At 43.7% G+C, this 23,427-nt stretch overlaps 1 protein-coding gene across 2 annotated transcripts in view; it reads right to left on the bottom strand.

Moving 5' to 3' along the window:
• Nucleotides 1-23,427, bottom strand: part of ADCY5 (adenylate cyclase 5) — a 331,144-nt gene that overhangs the window by 22,798 nt on the left and 284,919 nt on the right. For both annotated transcript variants that reach the window (XM_037912014.2, XM_043525548.1), the window contains 5 exons: nucleotides 21,746-21,890; nucleotides 19,557-19,654; nucleotides 14,791-14,878; nucleotides 6,278-6,394; nucleotides 3,595-3,759 (listed from right to left, as the gene is read on the bottom strand). In XM_037912014.2, the coding sequence (XP_037767942.1) occupies nucleotides 3,595-3,759; nucleotides 6,278-6,394; nucleotides 14,791-14,878; nucleotides 19,557-19,654; nucleotides 21,746-21,890 (613 nt within the window). The remainder of the gene's footprint in view (nucleotides 1-3,594; nucleotides 3,760-6,277; nucleotides 6,395-14,790; nucleotides 14,879-19,556; nucleotides 19,655-21,745; nucleotides 21,891-23,427) is intronic.

Consider the following 23,427-nt stretch of genomic DNA (forward strand, 5'->3'; position numbering starts at 1 on the left):
GAGAAACAGAACCTCCCCTGGTCTGTTATACCCACCGCCCATGGCGCTACAGTATTTACCCTGCATAGCCCACTACATGCTCAAGCAGTGCCTTCCACATCTGCCCTGCTATTTTTAGCAGCACAGTGTCCCACTGCCTCTCTGCTGCTGGAGCCTTTCACAATTCAGCAAAAGGCTCCACCAGCAGGGAAAGATTCCTCCGGTGCCAGTAGGGAGCTGCCAGAGCTTTCCCCTCACAGCTCCCTTTCCACTGCAGCCTTTCACTGCCATGTGTAGCTACATACAGCAGTTACAATATGGACGCGGCCTGCTTTCACTGTGACTCGTAGTGCCGGTACTCTCCATGCCACCACAAGTTTAGACAAGGCATAACGAAGATTATAAAATGTTGCAAATTACAGTAATGAGTGTGGTATAACCCCTCCTCCCATAGTTTAGACCAGGGGTTGGCAACCTTTCAGAAGTGGTGTGCCAAGTCTTCATTTATTCACTTTAATTTAAGGTTTTGCGTGCCAGTAATACATTTTAACGTTTTTTAGACGGTCTCTCTCTATAAGTCTATATATTATATAACTAAACTATTGTCGTATGTAAAGTAAACAAGGTTTTCAAAATGTTTAAGAAGCTTCATTTAAAATTAAATTAAAATGCTGATCTTACGCTGCCGGCCAGCTCAGCCTGCTGCCAGCCTGGGGTTCTGTTCACCTGGGCCGGCAGCAGGCTAAGCGGGGCCGGTGGCCAGGACCCCAGACTGGCAGTGGGCTGAGCGGCTCAGCCCGGTGCCACTCAGCTCGCTGTCAGTCTGGGATCCCAGCCCTGCCCACATAGAGTGGGTACCTACCTTCTCCCTGGTTCTAGCCCATTCCTTCCTCTCTCTCTGCACTGAGCTGAGGGTGGGAGTGCACTGAGCACAGGGCTGGGGGTGAAGAAGCAGGCTGGGGGTTGGGGTGCAGGGTCTGGCCAGGAGCTAGAATGAGGGAGGGGGCTCAGGGTTGGGGCAGGAGGTTTGGGTGTGGAGTGCTTACCTGGGCAGCTCCCATTTGGTGCGAGGGGTGCAGGTAGGAATGTGATGGTGGTGGTGCAGGAGCTCCCGTTTGGTGCTCAGGGTGGGGGTGAGAATGTGGGGTGTGCAAGAGTCAGGGCATGGGGTGTGGGAGGCTGGGTACGTGTGAGGGGTGCAGGAGTCAGGGCAGGAGGCTGGGTGTGTGTGAGGGGGTGCAGGGGTCAGGGCAGGGGGCTGGTGGTGTGTGAGGAGGGTGCAGGAGTCAGGGCAGAGGGCTGGGGGCGTGTGAGGAGGGTGCAGGAGTCAGGGCAGGAGGCTGGGTATGTGTGGGGGGTGCAGGAGTCAGGGCAGGGGGCTGGTGGTGTGTGAGGAGGGTGCAGGAGTCAGGGCATGGGATGTGGGAGGCTGGGTACGTGTGAGGGGTGCAGGAGTCAGGGCAGGGGGCTGGGGGCGTGTGAGGAGGGTGCAGGAGTCAGGGCAGAGGGCTGGGGGCGTGTGAGGAGGGTGCAGGAGTCAGGGCATGGGGGGGCTGGGTATGTGTGTGGGGTGCTGGAGTTAGGGCTGGGGTCATGGGGGGTGCAGGGGTCAGGGCAGGAGGCTGGGTGTGTGTGAGGAGGGTGCAGGAGTCAGGGCAGAGGGCTGGGGGCGTGTGAGGAGGGTGCAGGAGTCAGGGCATGGGGGGGCTGGGTATGTGTGTGGGGTGCTGGAGTTAGGGCTGGGGTCATGGGGGGTGCAGGGGTCAGGGCAGGAGGCTGGGTGTGTGTGAGGGGGTGCAGGGGTCAGGGCAGAGGGCTGGGTGTGTGGGGGGGTGCAGGAGTCAGGGCAGGAGGCTGGGTATGTGTGGGGGGTGCAGGAGTCAGGGCAGGAGGCTGGGTATGTGTGGGGGGTGCAGGGGTCAGGGCAGAGGGCTGGGTATGTGTGGGGGGTGCAGGAGTCAGGGCAGAGGGCTGGGGGCGTGTGAGGAGGGTGCAGGAGTCAGGGCATGGGGGGCTGGGTATGTGTGTGGGGTGCTGGAGTTAGGGCTGGGGTCATGGGGGGTGCAGGGGTCAGGGCAGGAGGCTGGGTGTGTGTGAGGGGGTGCAGGGGTCAGGGCAGAGGGCTGGGTGTGTGGGGGGGTGCAGGGGTCAGGGCAGAGGGCTGGTGTGTGGGGGGGTGCAGGAGTCAGGGCAGGAGGCTGGGTATGTGTGGGGGGTGCAGGGGTCAGGGCAGAGGGCTGGGTATGTGTGGGGGGTGCAGGAGTCAGGGCAGAGGGCTGGGGGCGTGTGAGGAGGGTGCAGGAGTCAGGGCATGGGGGGCTGGGTATGTGTGTGGGGTGCTGGAGTTAGGGCTGGGGTCATGGGGGGTGCAGGGGTCAGGGCAGGAGGCTGGGTGTGTGTGAGGGGGTGCAGGGGTCAGGGCAGAGGGCTGGGTGTGTGGGGGGGTGCAGGGGTCAGGGCAGAGGGCTGGTGTGTGTGGGGGGGGTGTAGGGATCAGGGCAGAGGGCTGGCGGTGTGGTCCCCTGGATTAGACAATGGCATTGTCTTTAATGACATCAGAATTACGCTCCAACTGCTCCAATGGGAGGTAAGGGCCCTCAGCACATCTGGGGCACCCGGTAACACCTTGAACAACTGGGCCCTAAAGGATCAGCCAGAAAACGGAAAAGGTTCCCATAAACCCCTAAGGTCCAGACATCACAGCCGCCTGCACCACAGGCTTTTCCTCTTCGGTTCAACTGAATTTTTTTTTTAATGGCTGTGACCTAAACGCTCACAGAAGTATCTTGAACAACTGCCCAAAAGGAAGAAATTTAGGGCACAGTAAAGGACAATGTCATGAAAAAGATTTATATCTTTTGCTGTAACAAAATAAAAATCAATAGTTCAAAGCAGCTTGCTTCAGTGCTACAAATCCTGACTACTGGACTACTATAACTTTTCTGCTTCCAGTCACGGCCCATACTGGAGGCTCCAGAGAAACGCAGAACGTACCCAGGCCAAAGTTTTCAAACTCGGTGGCTTCAGTTAGGCTCTAAAATGCATATTTAGGCACCTACATTAATTTTCAGAGGCGACGAGTACCCAAAAGTTCTACTGAAGTCACTGGCAGCTGCTGAAGCACGTCAGTAAACTATGTCATGAACGCATGTGATCATGTCTCCCTCTCGTGGCTGAATCCAGTGACTTCAAAAGCCTACTACTACTTACTCAAAGCTAAAGGAGTTTTCCTGCAACTTGAGCAGTGAAGGTCTCCAGTTCATCTCTTCCAACAACAACGTGCCTATGTAATAGCTGTGGTTTGGTACACCGAGCACCTGCAGGTCCCACTGACTTCAACCAGCGCTGCGAGTGCACAGCACCTCTGAAAATCAGACCACCTATTTAGATATCTTAAAATGGATTTAGGTGCCTAACTTGAAACACCCACATTTGAGAATGTTGACCCTTATCAATTCTGTAATGATGGCTGCAAAGGGAAATTTGTGTCATGGCTCCTGTCGTGAACAATCTTCACCCTGTATGAGATTTAATTACTTTTATGCGAGCATGAGTAAATACAGAACTGAGCCCCTTTTGAAATCCAGCTCTGCAAACAATTCTTTCAAGCAATACCTCTGGGAAGTTGCAATTGGGCAGGGAACTGCCACAGAATCCCTGCCAGGTGCCCAGGCTGTATTTGAAAGATGAGTTGCTGATAAGGCATATGTCCACCTGGTCGGGAGTGATGTTATACTCTGTAGCCACACAGCTGACAAGATCCACAGTGCTGCACATGAACTGGAGAAAATAGAGATTGTGACAAAAACCAAAGGCACGGGTAAGAAGAAAAACCAACAACCAATCCACTTTAAAAATTCTCTTGAAAACGATAGAATTAAACATCGGGTGACACACAATATATATTCAGTGCCCCAGTTTCCACAATAAGTTTGCTTATCTATGCATCACTGGTATATTTATACTTGGTAGCAACTAATGTATTGACAAAAAGAAAAGGAGTACTTGTGGCACCTTAGAGACTAACCAATTTATTTGAGCATAAGCTTTCGTGAGCTACAGCTCACTTCATCGGATGCATACTGTGGAAAGTGTAGAAGAATAACATCAGCCACACTATCAGAGGCTCGTTCACCTGCACATCCACCAATGTGATATATGCCATCATGTGCCAGCAATGCCCCTCTGCCATGTACATTGGTCAAACTGGACAGTCTCTACGTAAAAGAGTAAATGGACACAAATCAGATGTCAAGAATTATAACATTCATAAACCAGTCGGAGAACACTTCAATCTCTCTGGTCACGCGATTACAGACATGAAAGTCTCTATTTTACAACAAAAAAACTTCAAATCCAGACTCCAGCGAGAAACTGCTGAATTGGAATTCATTTGCAAACTGGATACAATTAACTTAGGCTTGAATAGAGACTGGGAGTGTCTTAGTCATTATGCAAGGTAGCCTATTTCCCCTTGTTTTTTCCTACCCCCCCCCCCCCCCCCCAGACGTTCTTGTTAAACCCTGGATTTGTGCTGGAAATGGCCCACCTTGATTATCATACACATTGTAAGGAGAGTGGTCACTTTAGATAAGCTATTACCAGCAGGAGAGTGAGTTTGTGTGGGGGGTGGTGGTGGTGAGAAAACCTGGATTTGTGCTGGAAATGGCCCACCTTGATTATCATACACATTGTAAGGAGAGTGATCACTTTAGATAAACTATTACCAGCAGGAGAGTGGGGTGGGAGGAGGTATTTTTTCATGCTTTGTGTGTACATAATAAGATCTTCTACACTTTCCACAGTATGCATCCGATGAAGTGAGCTGTAGCTCACGAAAGCTTATGCTCAAATAAATTGGTTAGTCTCTAAGGTGCCACAAGTACGCCTTTTCTTTTTGCGAATACAGACTAACACGGCTGTTACTCTGAAACCTGTATTGACAAAGGGGATATGCTGGTAATTTCTCATAGCTAGCAATCTATCACTAAGACTACTGCAGCATTGTTTTTTCTTGGTCCAATAGCCTTTGCTGCAAAAGGCCCTTTGCAGCAAAGGCTATTAGACCAAGAAAAAACCCACTGTTGCAGACTTGCTACAAAATGCTGAGAAACCAGCAGAATACTGGTACTACAGAGTGCTGAATATTACTTCATGACCAGTCTGATTAAGCAACGAGTTTGCATCAGCCTTTGTTAATGTTATGAAATGGTTAGCAATGGCAATGGCCAGACACTCCAGGCTGTTGAGTAGAATGTCCATGAATAAGGGTCCAATTCTGAAAGGTGCTGAGCACCTTTAATCCACACCTGCTTCTTTATTGGGGCCCAATCCTATGAGGTGCTTAGCGTCTTGAAAGATCAGGCCCTAACACTGTAACCATAATAATACTTTGCACTTCCCTAGTGCCTTCTACCCCAGAACTCAAAGTGCTCTACAAACAATATTTATCTCCATCTTACAGATGGGGAAACAGAGGCAGAGAGCGACTACCAGCCTGATTTAAGAGGTGCTGAGGACCTGCTATTTTCATTGAAATCAATGAGATCTGTGGTAGACCAGCACTTTTAAAAGTTAAGCCATAATTGACATACAGGAAGACTATAGCAGTGCCAGCAGTAGAGGCCAAATCCAACACACTGCCCAGTGCTTTAATCACAGGATCATCCCTTTTCTCTTAAAAATCCCCCAGATTTATGTAGCATACAGAATATTTAGTTTCATGTTTAAAATAAATTTAGCTAACAAGTTAAAAATTAAAGATAGTAGGCTATCAAGAACATTCAATCTTTCTCTTTGCATCTGAAATTAGCAGCAGCGTCTGGATGCAAAGAAATCCAAGTGTTTCACTTAAAATGCAGCCTTTCCAATCTCTGTGAAGTGATTACACTCAGTGTGAAATTCAACGTTGTGCAGAGGCCAGCACAAAGCCTGGGCAGCATGTGAGTCCCACTCAAAACAGAGCTTTTTTGGGACCTGACTGACACATAGGTCTTGGCCTGGTCCTTTATACAGTGGTAAATTTCGCTCCTGGTTTATACAGCTACCAAGAGAAAATAGAACAGTCAAAAAATGGATGTGCAACAAAAGCAAAACCAGAGTCAGCAATGCAGGCTGTTAGGAAGGCATTTAGATGACTCCCATTTCACTTTTGGGGTGGAAAGACTGCCCTCAGAAATAGCAACAGCAACATCTGACATTAATTCACATGATTGCAATGAGTATGCATGTGGTATGCATGCCTGAAAAGATCAATAATAAAACTACACAGTAAAGAAATGGATTAAAAACCATGTACCATGTTGACAAATGCTGACAGAAAAACCAGTATAATGGCGAAGACCCCAACTAAGGTGCTATTGGTCCTGGATTGAACAATCTTCCTTGCGAGAGTCTGGAGTGGAGCTGGGAAAAGCTGGACATGAAATAAAGAGTAAATAAAATACATAAGATGTGGATATTTATAAATGTAATGTTAAGAGCAACCTACATCCCTACATATAAATGGCAGTGCTTTTGCTGGATGGGGTCAAAGAAGAGTGACAAGGACTTGTCTTCTTGAATGTGTTTTTTGGGAGGCGGAGGCAGACAATAAAGTGACGGCAGTGCAGTTTGACAGACTTGGCAAATCTAGCTGTTTCTTCCCAGTGAAAACGATGTCTTCTGAGCCAAGATGACATGGTATGCAAAACTGTGTATCCCGTCATGGTGGATGGAAAGTTAACCACAAATCATCTTTCACTGCCAGGATCTAGAGGTCATGGATTTAAAAAAAAGAGGGCTGCAAAATCTCTGGTGTATTCATCAGTGCAATCGGAGGCATACCTCTCTTTCATTCAGGGAAATTAAGCTGTACCATTTTAAGGACACATTGCTAATAGGCTGCGACCTCATTATATTATCTATTCTATCCTCCCTGACAGGCACTTGGTTATCAAACTCTCTTGTCGTGATTACGCTACTGGGCATTCTCTTCCATCTAGATTAACCTTCTTCATAAGCACTCTCCGACTAACAGGGCATCTTTAGAACACTTGGCTCCCAGATGTCTCACTTTATTCAGGGTGGAAATACAGTGAATGGTGATAATCCCTAGGAATCCAAGTATATGCTTCCCCAGTCACCCGTCTTATTGAAAAAAAAATTGCAACAGGTCTTCTTTCCAGCATGAAGCATTATCTCAGCTATGGCAAGTTCCACAGCAGATAGGATGATTAGGCGGGGTTTTTTTTTTTTTTTTTAAACTTTCCCTTCTTTTATATCCCCCTTTGCTGATCCCATTCCCACCTCCATTTCTGTGCTCTATCACGGCACAGAGCATACAGCTCCAGAGGAGCAAAGAGGCTCCTCTAGAACTATACATTAGCAGATGTCTGAGAACTATTCACATTCCCCACAGCCTATGAGCATGACCTCTATGATGCTCCCCAGCATCTTCGCTCAAGGGAAAGAAGGGCTAACACAAGACTGCTGCTGCTGCTCCAGAATCCAGATCTCCTCTCTGTGTTACTGCACTGTTGTACCAGCAAAGCCACTAGACTAGAGGGTATTTTTAGAGACACTAGAAGCAAGCAGCACAATGACACCGCACTGCAATTTATCTATGACTAATGCTTCTATTAAAAGTCCTGCTTTTCCCTTTTACCCTTCATTCTTACATTTTCAGAGGTACAACATTTTGCCAGCGTACTGCTTCCCACACAGCAATCCTACAACATAATTATTAGCTGGTGACTATTACAAAGGGAGAGAGAATCTGCAATGCTGCTAACCATTTTAAAATGCTGACTTCACCAGCTTCTGGCTCAAAACGGTTTCTCTGTCTCCTGGGGGGGGACAGGGTATGTGTCTGTGAGAGGAGGGGACTTGGACTGGGAGGGCTTGGCATTCCGACACATTCACACTGAATGACTAAATCCCAGAAAAGGTTACAAATTATTCAGATTATTGCAATCTTCTTGGAGTTAATTTTTGTAAAGTATTTTTTTTGGAAACAAAAACTGTTAATATAGCAATTCTTGGCACCTAGAGATGAGCCAGCATCAAAAGATGTCCTGTCCGCACCACCCAGCTGCTCCTACAAGAAACTTAGGGCTTGTCTACACTTGAAACGCTACAGCAGCACAACAGCAGCCCTGCAGCTGCACCACTGTGTAGACACTACCTATGCCAATGGGAGAGGTTCTCCCATCGGATTAGGTAATCCACCCTCACCAAGATGCAGTAGCTAGATCAACAAAAGAATTATTCCGTGACCTAGCGCTGTCTAGACTGGAGATTAAGTCCAAATAGCTCCGTGTCTCAGGGATGTGGGACTTTTCATACTCCTGAGAGATGCAGCTATGCCCAGGTAAGTTCCCAGTGTAGACCAGCCCTTAGGCAAGCAGGAAGGTAAGCCCACATGCCTAAGTCTAAAGAGGTATTGCAACAGACGTCTGTATTTTCAACAGTCAATGGAATTTTGGCTCCTAAATTCCATTTGAAAATGAGATTTAGGCTCCTAAATCAGTTAGGTGTTGCACTATCTAAACATCTTTAAAAATCTGGGCTTTTGTGTTCAGCTCTAGACATCTCTGGTTCAATCGCTGGTGTGCTGGCATGTAATTTTGGAGTTGATTTCTTTTAAAAAAAAAATAAATCGAGACCCCAAGAGTTGACTTTTGACTCTTCATTGTATGTGTAGCTTTTATTTTGAACTGGATGGGAACATCACCACTTTAATAGGTATCTTAATAATTAGCAGCCAGAAGACTTATAAGTAAGCAACTGTCCAATGTTTCAAGTATTTAGCTTGAAAGCTTTGCTACCACCGCTATTAGGACCTCTGTCCTGAAATTTCAGTTCATTTGTAAGATTTGACAATTTTGTTAAATTAACTTTAAATTCAAACATTCAGATCTTGCACCAACAGTCAGTCAATCATCCATTACAAGCTCTCTGAAATGGCTACTTGCCCCACATGCTTTTCAGAAGTGTGGTTCCTGGATAATGTGGCATGCAAAACCTCATTGCAGAGGACTATATCATTTTTTGATCTGATGATGCAATACCAACTGACATCAATCGGAGATGTATATGAAGATCAAGCATACAAAATGGCCCTTAAACTCTAGTGGTCATGATAACACTGAGAAAATTGTGACTAAATGTAATTTATGGCATCACTTTACTCTCACACCCTCTTTAGAAACACCTCTAATGCACATCTAAGACCCACAGACCTGACTCTCCTCTCACACTACTTATACACTGGGGTAATTCCATTGACTTCAGAGAAGCTATTCCTGATTTACACCACTATTCAGTAAAAGAAGAAGCAGACACCATGAATTCTACTCTAGCAGCTAGACTTCTAATGAGGTTGCTTTTTTTTTTTTTATTAAACAGAGTTTCGATATTCAGCTACAATCAGCAGATTTGAGTTTCTAAAAAGTTAAGTTGGAAAAAAGCAGCCACATCTGCAAAATACACTTCTGGGAAAAGAGAAGGAAAATCATGAAGGAAGAAACAAGGGAATTAAGAGCAGCAGAGTGGATTTCCCATTTTCTCTATTGCAGGAGCTGCTAAGCAATAGTGCCATAGCAACTAATATTTTTAACAAGTAGAACAGAATAATAATTAGCACTTCAAAGTGCTGTACAAATGCTAAATAAATAATCCTTACAACACCTCTTTAAAGGACTCCAGATAAGCATTATTCTCACTTGAAAGACAGGGAAACTGAGATAATGCGAGGAGTTATCCCAAGAATGAATACGGCTTGTAAAGGTGAAGGGCAGGGCCATCCCTATAGATTGTGGTGCCCTACGCAGCCCCCCTGTGGAGCAGCATGCAGCTGCGTAGGGCACCAAGAAATTTGGGGCAATTTGGTGCCCCAAATTTCCTGGTGCCCTACGCAGCTGCGTAGTTTGCATATGGGTAGGGACAGTGCTGGTGAAGGGACTAGCTCAGATCTGTTCAGGAAACAGTGGCAGAGCCTGGATTAGAACTCAATAGTTCTTCCTAACCTCCAGTCTTGTTCTCAGGGCACAAGACTATAATGTCTACAGTCCACCCTAAATAGGACTGACCTCTAACCAATCCTGAGAAAATGAGCAAGATATTTTGGTAACAACAGTCAAACAAACTAAACTCCGTTAACAAACATGCTTCCTGGTACAAATATTGGTTTTCATTACTCTGTAAATTGGGGAACAGATTGTGTCAACAAACAAGTACATCCTAGAAAAAATGGAACAGAAAAACAATGAGAGAAGCCGCCCAATGGATACACGATATTGTAATGCCATAGCAATCTAGCACCTCTGAGGCAATTATGCTTTACAAACAATAATGAATTTAGTTCCTAACACACTCCATAAGATAGGTAAATTACTATCCCCATTTTACACATGAAGAAACTGAGGCACAGAGAGGTTGCAACGTGGTTGAGATCTCTGACAGAACTGGGAATACAACCTAGATCTCCTAACATCCCATCCTGTGCTCTAGCCACTGGACAATGTTTCCTTTGCAAAAGCCTCTATAGAGCAGCAGTCTAGTAACAGTCACTCATGTGCTATTAAAAGTAGCAAAACAAACACATAAGAATAGTTCAGGGCTGTAAATCCATTTGTTTGGTTTATTATTTAGTGTTTTATCAGTCTATAAAACCAATGTACAGTTTTCAATTCACTGTTTCCAAAAGGAAAGATCACAAATTTGAAAATATGCTTTTAAATTTTCTGGCCACTTTGGGAGGGGAAAGCCAAGAAATGGGTATGTGAAAGTTAGTAGATAAGTTGTGATTTCCAGATCAAATTAACTCAGGAAGATGTAGTTTGCACTCTGTCTCACATTCATGTCCAGCAATGTCCAAGAAGTTGAACTCCACAGAGCGGTGAGTGCAGTACAATTTATGGGTTTTCAGAAGAAATGTTAACTTGTTGAATGAGTAGCAAAACAGATGTCAGTCAGCAGTGTATTTAAGAAAAGATAGTGTTTCCCATGACCTTGCAGAAACTAGATTTTAAATGGGAAGGCACCATTGGACCTCAGTTGCCAAGCCTTCTCAGAATAGCAAAGCCAGGAGCGAGAAGAGTTCTCCGTTTATTGCAGCTGAAGGAATTTGGAAACCTATGTTGGCTAGACTGGCAATTCCAGGATCAACTCCCATGGAGAATTTTATAGTGGGAGATAATGATGACAGCAAAAAATAAAACAAAATCAAGTTGTCCTGAAAGCGCTTGCTAGCGATCGTCAATGCCAGATATAGAGAGGCCAAAAAAAGGGGAAGGAAATCTCAAATGGAAACTGTAAAAAGATAAGCGGGGGAAAAAGTGGACCATTTACCATCTAACAGTAGCGCAAATAGACATAAATTATGCTTGGGCTCCATCAGTTTGATATTCCAAGCAGGAATGCCACAAATGCTGGTTTTCCCACACTTTCTGTATGGAACTGATGGCACATAACACACATGCCCTCCCATTCTGAGTCCAGCCACAGAAAAAAACATTAGTCCTGCTATCAAAATGAACCTGACCCAGCAGAGAAGCCCCAAAGTGAGCTAGGAAGCTTTATATCTTAACACAAAACCCCCAGACTACATCTATCTGTCCAATTAGTTATATAGCCCTCAACACAACAGCAGCTGACTGTCTTTTCCTCACATACTTTAACAAGCTGGTATTATAGCAAAAACCAAACAAATACTAGGGGTGAAAAAAGAGAAGATGGTTAATTTGTTGCTGTTTGTACAATGCTTTGAAAATGTAAAGTGCCACATATGTGCTAAGCAGCAGTATTTTTATTAAAGAACAGGACAGACATGATAGTTTCTTAACTGCATTGTGGCTTGCTAACGAATCCCTCCACCAATCTACTCTCAGCACTAATGTCCTCTATAATGATCTGCAGTGATGCCCTGGTGTTCGACCACCTGGTGTTCGATTTTTTTATTCGTCTTTCTTAGGGACAGAGTAATTCATTAGTACGGATAATCTTGCTGTCAAACAGGTGCAGTGCTCCCGTAACCAGCACTACACTGACTGGATTCTTGAGTCACTATCAGAGTGTAGGTACTGTACCCTTCTCAGGAACCAGAGACTTGGACTGGAGGATGGAGGTTGCTTTGGTTGGTATTTAGGTGGCACTGTCACAGACAAGTGCTTGACAACCCCACAGCAACTCCCGCTCCTCTTCAATATTCCCACCGTTGGTTTCACCACCACTTCTCTCAGGATAACAAAAGCTCCAGCACATTTCTCCAGATAGTGGTCAGAGGATACCTAATAGAATCCTCTTTTGGGATGGACAAACTAGTCAAGTAATAAAAACTAACCTGAACATTCACCCCTTAATCTTTCAGTAATTGATCGCTAGATGCTGCTGACATCAAAAGTCCACCTCTGCTATGTGACGTCTTTTCACTGCAGACATTGACAAGACCATATTTACAACAGGGGTGCAGGCTGCCAGCAGCCAGCCCACAACCCATTAGTTATGTTTATAATCTGGTGTACTAATCGGGGAGGCTTTTGTGCATCTGGGCACTAAATGGTGACGAAATCAAAAATTCACTGGTGCTGAGAATCCATATGCTTGGGTTTCTCTTTAATAAAACCAGCCACCAGGAACTGTTCAGTAGATCTTTCACAGGGCAGCCTGTCATGTAATATCCTCTGGTGGCCCCTCAGAATCCAGAAAAGGAAGGAAGAAGTGGGAAAAACAGCATCCAGACCCACTCATTCTCTGTGAGTTCTGTGGGGTAGGATACATCTCACTCTGTTTTGCAGAGTACGGTGCACATCTGTAATGTTATAAACAACCACTTCTTAGAAATATCAGGCAGTTCACAGTAACTTCCTCATTTCTGCCCTCATTGGCTTGCCTTTTTGTGTTTGGCCACCTGCATTCCCAGGGGGCGTGGGGGGTTTTGTAGCTCAGGCTGATCATCTGAGGGAGGGACATCTTAAAAACAGCAGCTGCAGCCATCATTAGACAGATCTCCTAAATGGGAACTTGGGAGGTCAAGGCACGGAAAACAAAACAGAACAGCCTTCCAGGGTCATGGAGACACAGAGAAATCCTTTGTGTATTATAAACTCATTCTTCATTCAGGTCACTCATAAAAAAAATCTTTGACATCCAAAAAGCTAGTGCTGCTGTCAGTATACGACAATAATATAAGCCCATACAAGCCAATAGGAGGAAAATATTCATGTCTGTCCAAGTCTGCCTTGTTTGGTGTCAGCCAGACTCAAATGCCACAAGCCTGGGCTCAGCAGAGCTGATGCTGCAACAACATTTGTCCTATGACACAAGTCCAAAAAGAGCTGTGCACTGCAGCACCCAAGCCCTCCAGCACAGACTCTAGCTGGCTGGTGTTGTGATTGAGTGTTGCTGCCTGGTGCCGTTATGTCATAGTGTAGATCTACACTGGGTTCACTGTGGCTGTAACAAGACGCTTTCTGGATTGGCCCACACTGTATCATTAATCACAAAAGCATTGCATACCCAGTAATGACAGTGAGAGATAGGCAGTGCAGGCTATGGGTTTAAAATGGAAACATATAAAGTTTAACAAGGCATCTGGACACCATCTCCTGGGTCAGAGGGACCTGTGTGCCTGTTAAGATTGTTCTCTTGAGCTTGTAAATGGCATCATCCACTGAGAAAGGATGACTGGCCCCAAATAAACCATAAACCAGGGTGGTCAAAGAGAACCGCCCTTTTCTGAGGAAGGTTCCCTCCAAAGGCAACCTTTGGGAACTTGTCAGAGAGCTACCCTAAGTTATGAGTTTTAACATAGCTTAGGGCTTTTGGAGTTTCACTGGGAATATTTCATAGCCCACATTAAAGGAAAAGCCTAAGTCTAACTTTTAACAATAAAATCTGCCACGAGTGCCTTCCGTAGACCGGAACCACCAACAGCATCCAGAAGTAAAGAGCTGCAGATATCAGGTAGTGGACTGTGTCAGGCAGATTGTTTCTTTTCTAGAAAAAAAAGTGCTATTGAGCTATTTCATTTTAGCCCGTGAGGAGCAGAGTTGGGTCTGAGCCATGATGTGTGGTTCCCTGAAGTCTGGATCTGAACTTTCACAGGCTTTCAACATGGGAGAATCCACAAAACATCAGACACCACAGACCATCAGACCAAATACTCTAGCACCAACTCACTGCCTTCCCAAAAGCACAGAAGAGAGTTTTACTATGGAAGGCTAAGCATACTTAACACTTGTTTTACTACCATCCTTCTTTGCTTATCAACCACCAGTTACAAAAAGGAGATCACTGGCTGATTACTGCTTATGCTCATCTGAGACAGGCTGAGAAACCTCTAAATGTTCATGCTTTTATTTCCCTTCAAGGCGTATTTCCTTAATGTTACCCTTCTTCTGATTATCTGCCTACCAAACCAAGCGTGTGCCTCTGGGGACAATACACAGCCGGCTCTGCAGGAAGTTTAAGGGGAGGAAGCACAGGGTCAGTGTTCTTGTTTCCACATTGGGAACTTTGTTCTTTTAAAGTCAAAATGAGAGTGCCTGCAGGGGACTTCATAGATATGCAGATCCACAAGGGGAGCGGCTGATTACTTCTAACTGTGGAAAACTATGCCAATCCGAGCACAACATGACCTCAGCTCATTCTCTTATCTAAGGTTTCTTCTATAACCCTTATCATGGTAGTATGTAAGTGCATCTACCTATGGGGAATGGTGGGGGAAGAACAGCTAATGAAATGCAAGGATGTTATATATTAGCTTAAGAAACAGACTGGCTATGCTAGTAGGGTCAGCAAAGGACAGTATAAAGAAGTCTCATTACTCACCTTTATGCAGGAGTAAATGACCGAAACAAACACCACTGTGGTCAGGATCAAGAAACTGGTCAGGTAAAAACCCAACATAAATGTAGAGCTGAAACCAGAAAGGGATTTTAAAAGATTTACACCATACAGAACAGTTACCGCTCCGCTTTTAGCCTTAGTACATCTGTACAAACTATGACATGTGGTGTGGGCTTTCTCCCTGGCTAGGATGGCAGTAGGAGGTAGGCAATGCTTTGAATAAGGAGATTCCCTGTTCCCTTTAAATTGCTCGGGTGACAGCAGAGAGACTGAGAAATGTTTCATGTGCTAGAAGAGATGAGAAAATAATTTGTTACAGTGGGCCACCCCCAGCTGGCAATGGATATCAGATGCCCTGGAAGAGAAACTTGCTGCGCTTTAGAATTGAGGCCTCTGCAGCCAAGTGCACATGAAATACGTTGGGGAGACATATTTCATGTCACACTTATGAGTCCATCCCCATACTTTCATTTGCATCCTCTGTGAAGGACTCAGGAACCTTGTATTGGCTAAGAAGGAAAATACAGAGAAATAGCCCACATCCAACAAGGTCATGAAGATGCCCAAACCTAGCCTGGTTTCTCATGTAGAGAATCTCTGCCCTACCACTTTTGCAGTCTTCCCGCCTAAGCTCAGGAACAAAGATGGCTAAGAGGGCACCAGAGCACTCGTGAATAAAGCAGCTGTGCTGGGAGTCTGTATTGTGCCCCATCTCCTTACACTCTTCCTTTCAGTGAAAACAGGATTTCCAAGCCAGCTTTGTGGTATACATTTTTGTTTTGATTGTGCAATTATTCAATAACATTTTGAAAGTTTCTGGTCTCAGTACAAAAGAGACAGGTCCCCTCCCATCCCAACACTTTAAATAATCAATGAGGTTATCTTGCACAGTGACATTAAGACCAAACACATCAAAGCCAGCTGGTTTCCATGTTCTGCCATGACAGAGGTAACTGTCTTTGCTAATTCATTCAAAAGGCATTCATTAAGGCAATTCCTCTTTATTATCACAAATGATCATTGCTATTTTGTCTAAAGTTTCAGATTCTGCTGATATTTCATGAAAGCATTTGATTGCGACACACATACACATGGCTGCAGCTGCTTGTTAATTGCTGTCATCAGTAAAGACAACAATCATGCAATTAAGAATATTAGAAAAACGAATAAAAAATGTGATGGAAACGTATATCTGGTCCAAAGATGAATCATGAAACTTTGTTTACTCTAGAAACCAAATCGGCCTACAGACATGCTGAGTTATCCACAGGATGGTGGAGAATTTAACGATTATCATGCAATAGGGGTATTACCCTATTTTTACCACTACTTGCCTGCAATATTTTTTATATATATATATGCGCAACTAGCAGGAGTTTGTGTTTTGGGTTCTAATTTTGGGATGAATTTAATGGTTGTGAAAGCAAGGTGATTGATGGTGCAGGCAAATGAGTCCTCTTCTACGCAGCTCAGCCAATGCACTTGACCACTGACCTCCAACTCCTCTGCTATTCTAGGCCTTTCCTAAGAAGATATTATCCATTTATACTATATTTCTACTATGTGGACAAATGACCACTACAGACTGGTACAGCACCTTAGAACCACCAAATTCAGGTTCACTTGTAACCCAACTCAGATATGAGTTTGGGTCTCTGGAGATGGTATGTTATTATGGTAACCCACACTGCTTCCAGTCAGTCTTGCCAGTTAGCTAGGATTAAAATATATGGAAAAATAATGCTTATGTATTGATCTATGGCAGTTATATGTTCTCCATTACCGTAGTATCTGAGCACCTTACAATCAGTAATATATTTGTTCTTACAACACTCCTGTGAGATGGGGAAGTGGTGTTATACTCATTTTGCAGACAGGAAACTGAAGCACAGAGTAAAATTTTCAAAAGCACCCTAGTCCCATTTTCAAAAGACTTGGGCATCTAGCATCCGAAATCTCATTGACTTTCCTACACATGGGTTTTCATACTAGAAAAAGCGTGCATGCAGATTTGGGCATGCACGTAAATGCATTCTGGGGTCTGAAATGTCAAGCCCAGTAGGTTTTGCCATACAGCTTAGACTAATTTCCTATAAGGTCCAGTATCCTGCCTGTGGATTCTTCTGAGGAAAGCTAAAACTGCTCAAGATTATAGGAGTCTCTAAAACACCTGGAAATAAAATTTCAAAACATCAAATATTTCTGCCCATAAGAGAAGACTGGCAGGCAAACAGCATATGCCACATCATAATGAAGCTACTCCGATTTCCTTGAGTAATACAGAACAAAGAGAGCCAGCCAACAGGACGGCCAAGGACCCAGACATTTTTTGTCAACCCTTTTTTAAAATGTTAAATTAGCTCTAATTAAATAGTCCGGTAGCTGCTTAGTGACCTTGGTGGGCAAACCAAACCCTTTTAAAAGGGCTTCTCTCACAAAGGTATGAATTCAAGGCAGCAGTGTCAAGTCAGCTGATCTAAAGTGTTAACCTTTGCAGAACCTGGGCAAACATGAAAATAACAGCTTTAGTGATTATTAAGCATGTACAAAGTGCAGGGATTGACCTAATTTCAGCTTTCAGCCTCTGATTTCCTTATATGGATCTGTCTCTTTATACACTGTATTTTTGCTGCTGCTATTCTGCTTTGTTGATTCTATCATTCCTCGAGCAGTGGCAATCATCCTTTTGCCTGGGGGGAGGAGAAAGAGTGACCTCAAACATCATATTGTTTCTGTGGCCCACCAGTATATGAACAATCCCTGGTCTCTCTTCTGTAAAGGTGTAAAGGATGGTGAAGTGAGTGAAAGGGAAAGCAGTTGTAAGGACAAACATTTATCTTGTGTCTTTTTAAAATGAATTTTTGCTTTCTTCGATTGGAAGAAGATAAATTGGAGCATTTCTGACTCTTCAATTATATTATTCTTGAGATTAAAAGTGACCGATTCTATAATTATTTTAGGTTTCAGAGTAGCAGCCGTGTTAGTCTGTATTCGCAAAAAGAAAAGGAATACTTGTGGGACCTTAGAGACTAACAAATTTATTTCAGCATAAGCTACATGAGCTACAGCTCACTTCATGAGCTACAGCTCACTTCATCAGATGCATTCAGTTGAAAATACAGTGGGGAGATTTATATACACAGAGAACATGAAACAATGGGTGTTATCATACACACCGTAAGGAGAGTGATCACTTAAGATGAGCTAGGGGACACCATCATAGGGCCTAATCACATCAGCCACACTATCAGAGGTTCGTTCACCTGCCCATCTACCAATGTGATATATGTCATCATGTGCCAGCAATGCCCCTCTGCCATGTACATTGGTCAAACTGGACAGTCTCTACGTAAAAGAATAAATGGACACAAATCAGATGTCAAGAATTATAACATTCATAAACCAGTCGGAGAACACTTCAATCTCTCTGGTCACTCGATTATAGACCTAAAAGTCGCAATATTACAACAAAAGGACTTCAAAAACAGACTCCAACGAGGGACTGCTGAATTGGAATTAATTTGCAAACTGGATACAATTAACTTAGGCTTGAATAGAGAATGGGAGTGGATGGGTCATTACACAAAGTAAAACTATTTCCCCATGTTTATTCCCCCCCGCCACCGTTCCTCAGACGTTCTTGTCAACTGCTGGAAATGGCCCACCTTGATTATCACTACAAAAGGTGTCCCCCCTCCCTCCCCTAAGATTAGTTCATCTTACGTGATCACTCTCCTTACAGTGTGTATGATAACACCCATTGTTTCATGTTCTCTGTGTATATAAATCTCCCCACTGTATTTTCCACTGAATGCATCCGATGAAGTGAGCTGTAGCTCACGAAAGCTTATGCTCAAATAAATTTGTTAGTCTCTAAGGTGCCACAAGTACTCCTTTTCTTTTTATAATTATTTTAGGAGCACTTCCTATTTTTAGGTGCACAATTCATGAGAATGCATTGCTACTGAGCCAGTTATGGTCTCCGAAAAACACAAACACACTTAGTTCCCCATTTTTCAATAACAGAAATAAAAATTCGGAAGTATCGTCTTTTTTGAGAAGATCCTCTGGGCTAGGTTGTGCCATTAGGCACTAATCTGAGCATAGGGCCATGCATACACTGTACCAGTCCAGAAGGCATTGTATCTCTGACACACCTATGAAGCACAATTCCTACCCCTCTTGCCTGGCTGGGAGAGGGTGAATACATGACTGCAGCCCTTGAAACTATGCAGGTTAATTCCCCCTTTGTGCCTGGACAGCTCTGCCCATTTTCTGCCCTCCCCGCTCATTTGTTCATAGAGCAGGGCTGAGCTTTGCAACAGTATTCAGACCCAAGATCCACATAGGCTGAACAAGAGGACTGTGGTGGATTGCTTATTCCCCTGTACTCCTCTGCTCAGCTGCATTCAACATAGGCACACTCTAGCCCTGTATTACAAAGACTTTACTGCCTCAGTAGACAATCCTTTCTATTCTAGTGATTTTATTTTGTGTGGGATTATAAATATACTAAATCAAACTTCTCAAATGAGAGGTAAATATTAAAAAAACATCATGGTGGCAAAATGAAAATCCTTGCATGCCAAGCATAATATACCATAGCTAGAAATGAATGCACACAATAAGCATTGTACACTACTTAGGCAAGCATTATTTCAAGACTTTTGCTTCCTTTTGGTGCACTGAAGCCTCAAGGACAGGGAAAAAATGCCAGAAAGCAGAAAAAGTGATAGAGAGCTACTCACTGGGGCACGATTGTGATTTGGACAAAGCAGATGAAGAGGAAGACGAGGGAGGCACAAGCCACATAGGCTCCAAATCTGTCGTCCACTTGCTTGGAGTACTGAGAGGAAGTAAACAGGCTTTTATAAGCATAGGTAATACCATCCTCTACGCCCAACCAAACCCCTCATTCAGCAGCCAGCACCCTCTTGGTTCCCCAAGAAGCACCACTTGCAGAACTACCACTTAGAGAAGTGTGAAAATTTCCCCTTACTTTAGGCTATATTTTGGGGCCCCGAAAAGACCTCAGGGCTGTGGAAAGGTCCTGTGCAGATGGGAAGAAAATTTATATTTTGTCCCTTTCGTATCTGTCAAAATAGATAAATCTGGACCAGAGGGCACAGCTGTGTGATGTTAACTCATTTCATCCGGGGCTCCCTCCAGTGGGGATAAATAGTTAAACATGGCCAAAGCTTTTTAAGGCTCCTAAACTAAGTTTATTTGGTATTATATCCAAACTGCTCTCTGCTATATACACATCTTCTTTGGGACCACTCACAAGGAGAATCTCTTATTTAAACTAAAATCTCCGGGGCATTACTCTGAGTGTAACCTCTTTGGAATACACTTTTTGCTATGTGTCTGTACAAGGTCTAGTACAATGGACACCTGATCCCTGTTTGGGGTCTGTAAGCGCTGCTGCAATACGAATAATAATAGTGACAGCTGTGAACTGTAGTACAATTGGAGCAGGCCAGTGGATGCTCCAGAACAATTCACCTGCCCTCCAGGGATCTGGGGACCTATCAAAGGCCAAGGTAGAATTGATGGGTGCAACTTATATAATACAAAGACCTCCTGAGAAGGGTTCTTCCCCCTTCACATTTTCTTTGGAACAGAATCCAGTGCAATTTTTTGTTCATGAATTAAAAGGTACCGTGTCATCAACAAGTCACTGCATTTCGCCAGAAATGAAAGATTATTGTGAAAACACCAATTTCTTGTTTCCCTCTTTCAAGCCCAGTGAGAAAACATGGTTTTTCGTGGTATCTGCCAGTGTTAAAAAATATTTGCGCATTTTTAGTTGGTTCTAATGAAAATGTGAGGTTGCCACAGGTTTTCACAAATTCACAACATTCGCATTAGTGATCAGCGTCAGTCACAGGGAAGCTGTGTCCAATTCCTAAACGTGTCATCTGGACTGCTGGAACTGCAATTCTTAGTCCAAACAAACTCAATCCCTAAACTGTGAAACAAGGAGGCCCTTGAGATATCTGAACCATTCAGTTTTCTTAAAATTATAAAATTAAATGGGGAAAATAACATGCTTACACTTCTGATCAACCCTAATGTGACCCATTCAGAATTGAAAAAATACTGCAATTACTGCAAAGTCCTCTTACTCTTTAACTAGATTAATCACTGTATCCTCTTTTTGCAGTACAAACATAATTGCTAAACACAGTGATAGAATAGCAGACTCAAACTTAACCTGACCAATACAAAATTTATAGATGTGGCTTTTCCTGTTAAAAATATAGCTCACCTTTTATTGTTATTATTAAGGGTTACCCTAAAGTGTGTGTGTGTGTAAAATAACTTATTCACTTATATGGTACACACCATTGTAGTATGTGAGTGCCTCCAAACTTATTATGAATTTATTCTCATATCCCTGTGAAGTAGTATTCTCTCCATTTTACAGGCAATTGAAGGATAGAGAGATTAAAAGCTTTGCCCCAGATCACACAGGATATCTGTGGCAGATCCAGATTTCCTAAATCCAGTTCCTTAGCCTCAACATCACCCTTCCTCTCCTAAACTGGTAGAAGAGAGCAGTGCAGTTTAGAAAGAGTATAATTTTGAGTGCCACCCACGAGACATCCTCCAAGGATCAGTAATGGGCACAAGAACATCTTGATTTCACTCTGAAGTTCACCATTGCTATCGGTGAGAGAGAAATGGCTCAGCATGCATTCCTACCCAATGTTACATTTCTATCAAATGTTTCCTTCAACACATACCTGCTTTTAGAGGACACAGTGTTAATTAAGATCTCCCTAAAGGAGCTGAAGTGATAAATGGGGTGGAGAGGGGGAAGGGGAGTAAAGTAACTCCAAACTGTAGGAAGAAGATCTTAAGCTTAAATTGGACAAACAAAACTAACAATAGACTTTCTTCACTTGAGAGAGTAGTTATTGGGGAATTTTACCTTCTTCTCTAAGTCAGGCTCCCTGAATGTTAAAAGAAACTTGCGAACGTGCTCAGAGCGTAACCGATCAATACTTCTGGCATCGATTGCACGGCCCAGAAACTCATCCACCTCATCCTCCGGGTTCATGCTTTCTTGGGTGTTCCTGAGGATGTCACAAAAATGGAAGAGAATGGGAACTTTACAGTGCACTCAGCTTGAACTTTTTTCGGCGAAGAGGCCCAAAGGAGTTCATCAGTTCACTGTAGAGCCATCTGGATGTTAATCACCTCTCATTTATTACAAACTTTAGCTGGATAATCTCCAGGGGAAATGTTATCAGCTATCCAATACATTGCCAGTCCTCATCCACCTGTCCTCACCCAATTAAGGTATTTGATATAGCTGTCTTTCCCTATTATCAAGGCGTTTGCTTCCCTTGAATGTGTCTTTTTATCATAAATCAACCTCTAAAATCACATGGATTTCCCCTCCATTATTATTGTGCTGTTTTTTCCCCTACATTTCATTCCTGCTATGTATGTTATTGCCTGAGTTGGTCAAAAAACGTGGGGAAAAAAAAAATCACAAAAATTGTCAAAATCTCCCACGCGCTGCTCCAGCTTGAAATTTCAGAACTTGAAAAATTCTCCAGCTTTGATTATCTACAGTGTTGTCAGGACCAGTTAAAGGTGTTGGGCATGACTCTCCACTGTGTTATTCCTGTGTAGTTATTTACAGCTGGGCAAACTATAAATTGATACCAAATCAGAACTTTCCATTTGTGACACTTCTTGGGGCAGCCAAGGCTGTGAGTCGCTTCGTCACCACCTGCCTCCAGCATGACAGTTTTTCTTATGCCAGGTGGGTGTTAGCTCCCCAACACAACCAGCCTGTCAGCCACTCAAGCATGCTTCTTTGGGCTACCAGCTGACTCTTCGCTTTGCAAGTTGACTATAGATGCACCCTAAGTCATTTCAAAGTGCTCCCCTATGGTATCCAGCTGCAGTCACTGGATACCCACAGAAATCCCAGATCCTCTGTTCCCAAAGAACAGTTTATCTGTTTCACCTTAGACAACTGCTCCTGTATTATGCACAGCACTTGAGTATAATTATAAAACAAAAGAAAAAAGTATTTAAGAAAGAATAGAAATTCCAATAAAAAACAGAGTGAGAGATGGGAACAAATCGTTACATATAAAATAACATCATAACATGTATTCTAAAGCCTAAACTTAACTAACTATATCACTGCAAACAAGATATCCTCCTGGCTTAAGGAGTTCATCTCACCCAAAGTTCTCTCCAGCATTTTCAACCAAGCCTGGTTGAGATCCCTTTTTCATGAAGCAAACTGGCTCTCGGTTTACTTCCTAGGCGAAGGACACCAGAGTGTCTCTTTGCACCTCCAAATATACCAGAACAGACTTTTGATGGTCACCTCAAGATAGGGTACCTCCCCAGCTGTTTACCCTTCCTGTTAACTTTCTTCTCAAGTCTCTGCCAGCTCTTCACTATCATTTGCCTTAGAATGCTAACAGACTCCTATTGTAGGATATACAATATACAATAGACCCCCTGGAGATAAGTGTCTCCCATCCCATCTGGAGAAGTTTATCTCAAGACATGTTACCTCTGAATGACCTGCTTGTAACTACAGAGATGACACTTTTTAGTATATACACAACTCCTCACATATTC

The sequence above is a fragment of the Chelonia mydas genome, chromosome 11, assembly GCF_015237465.2.
Source record: "Chelonia mydas isolate rCheMyd1 chromosome 11, rCheMyd1.pri.v2, whole genome shotgun sequence".
NCBI lineage: Eukaryota > Metazoa > Chordata > Testudines > Cheloniidae > Chelonia > Chelonia mydas.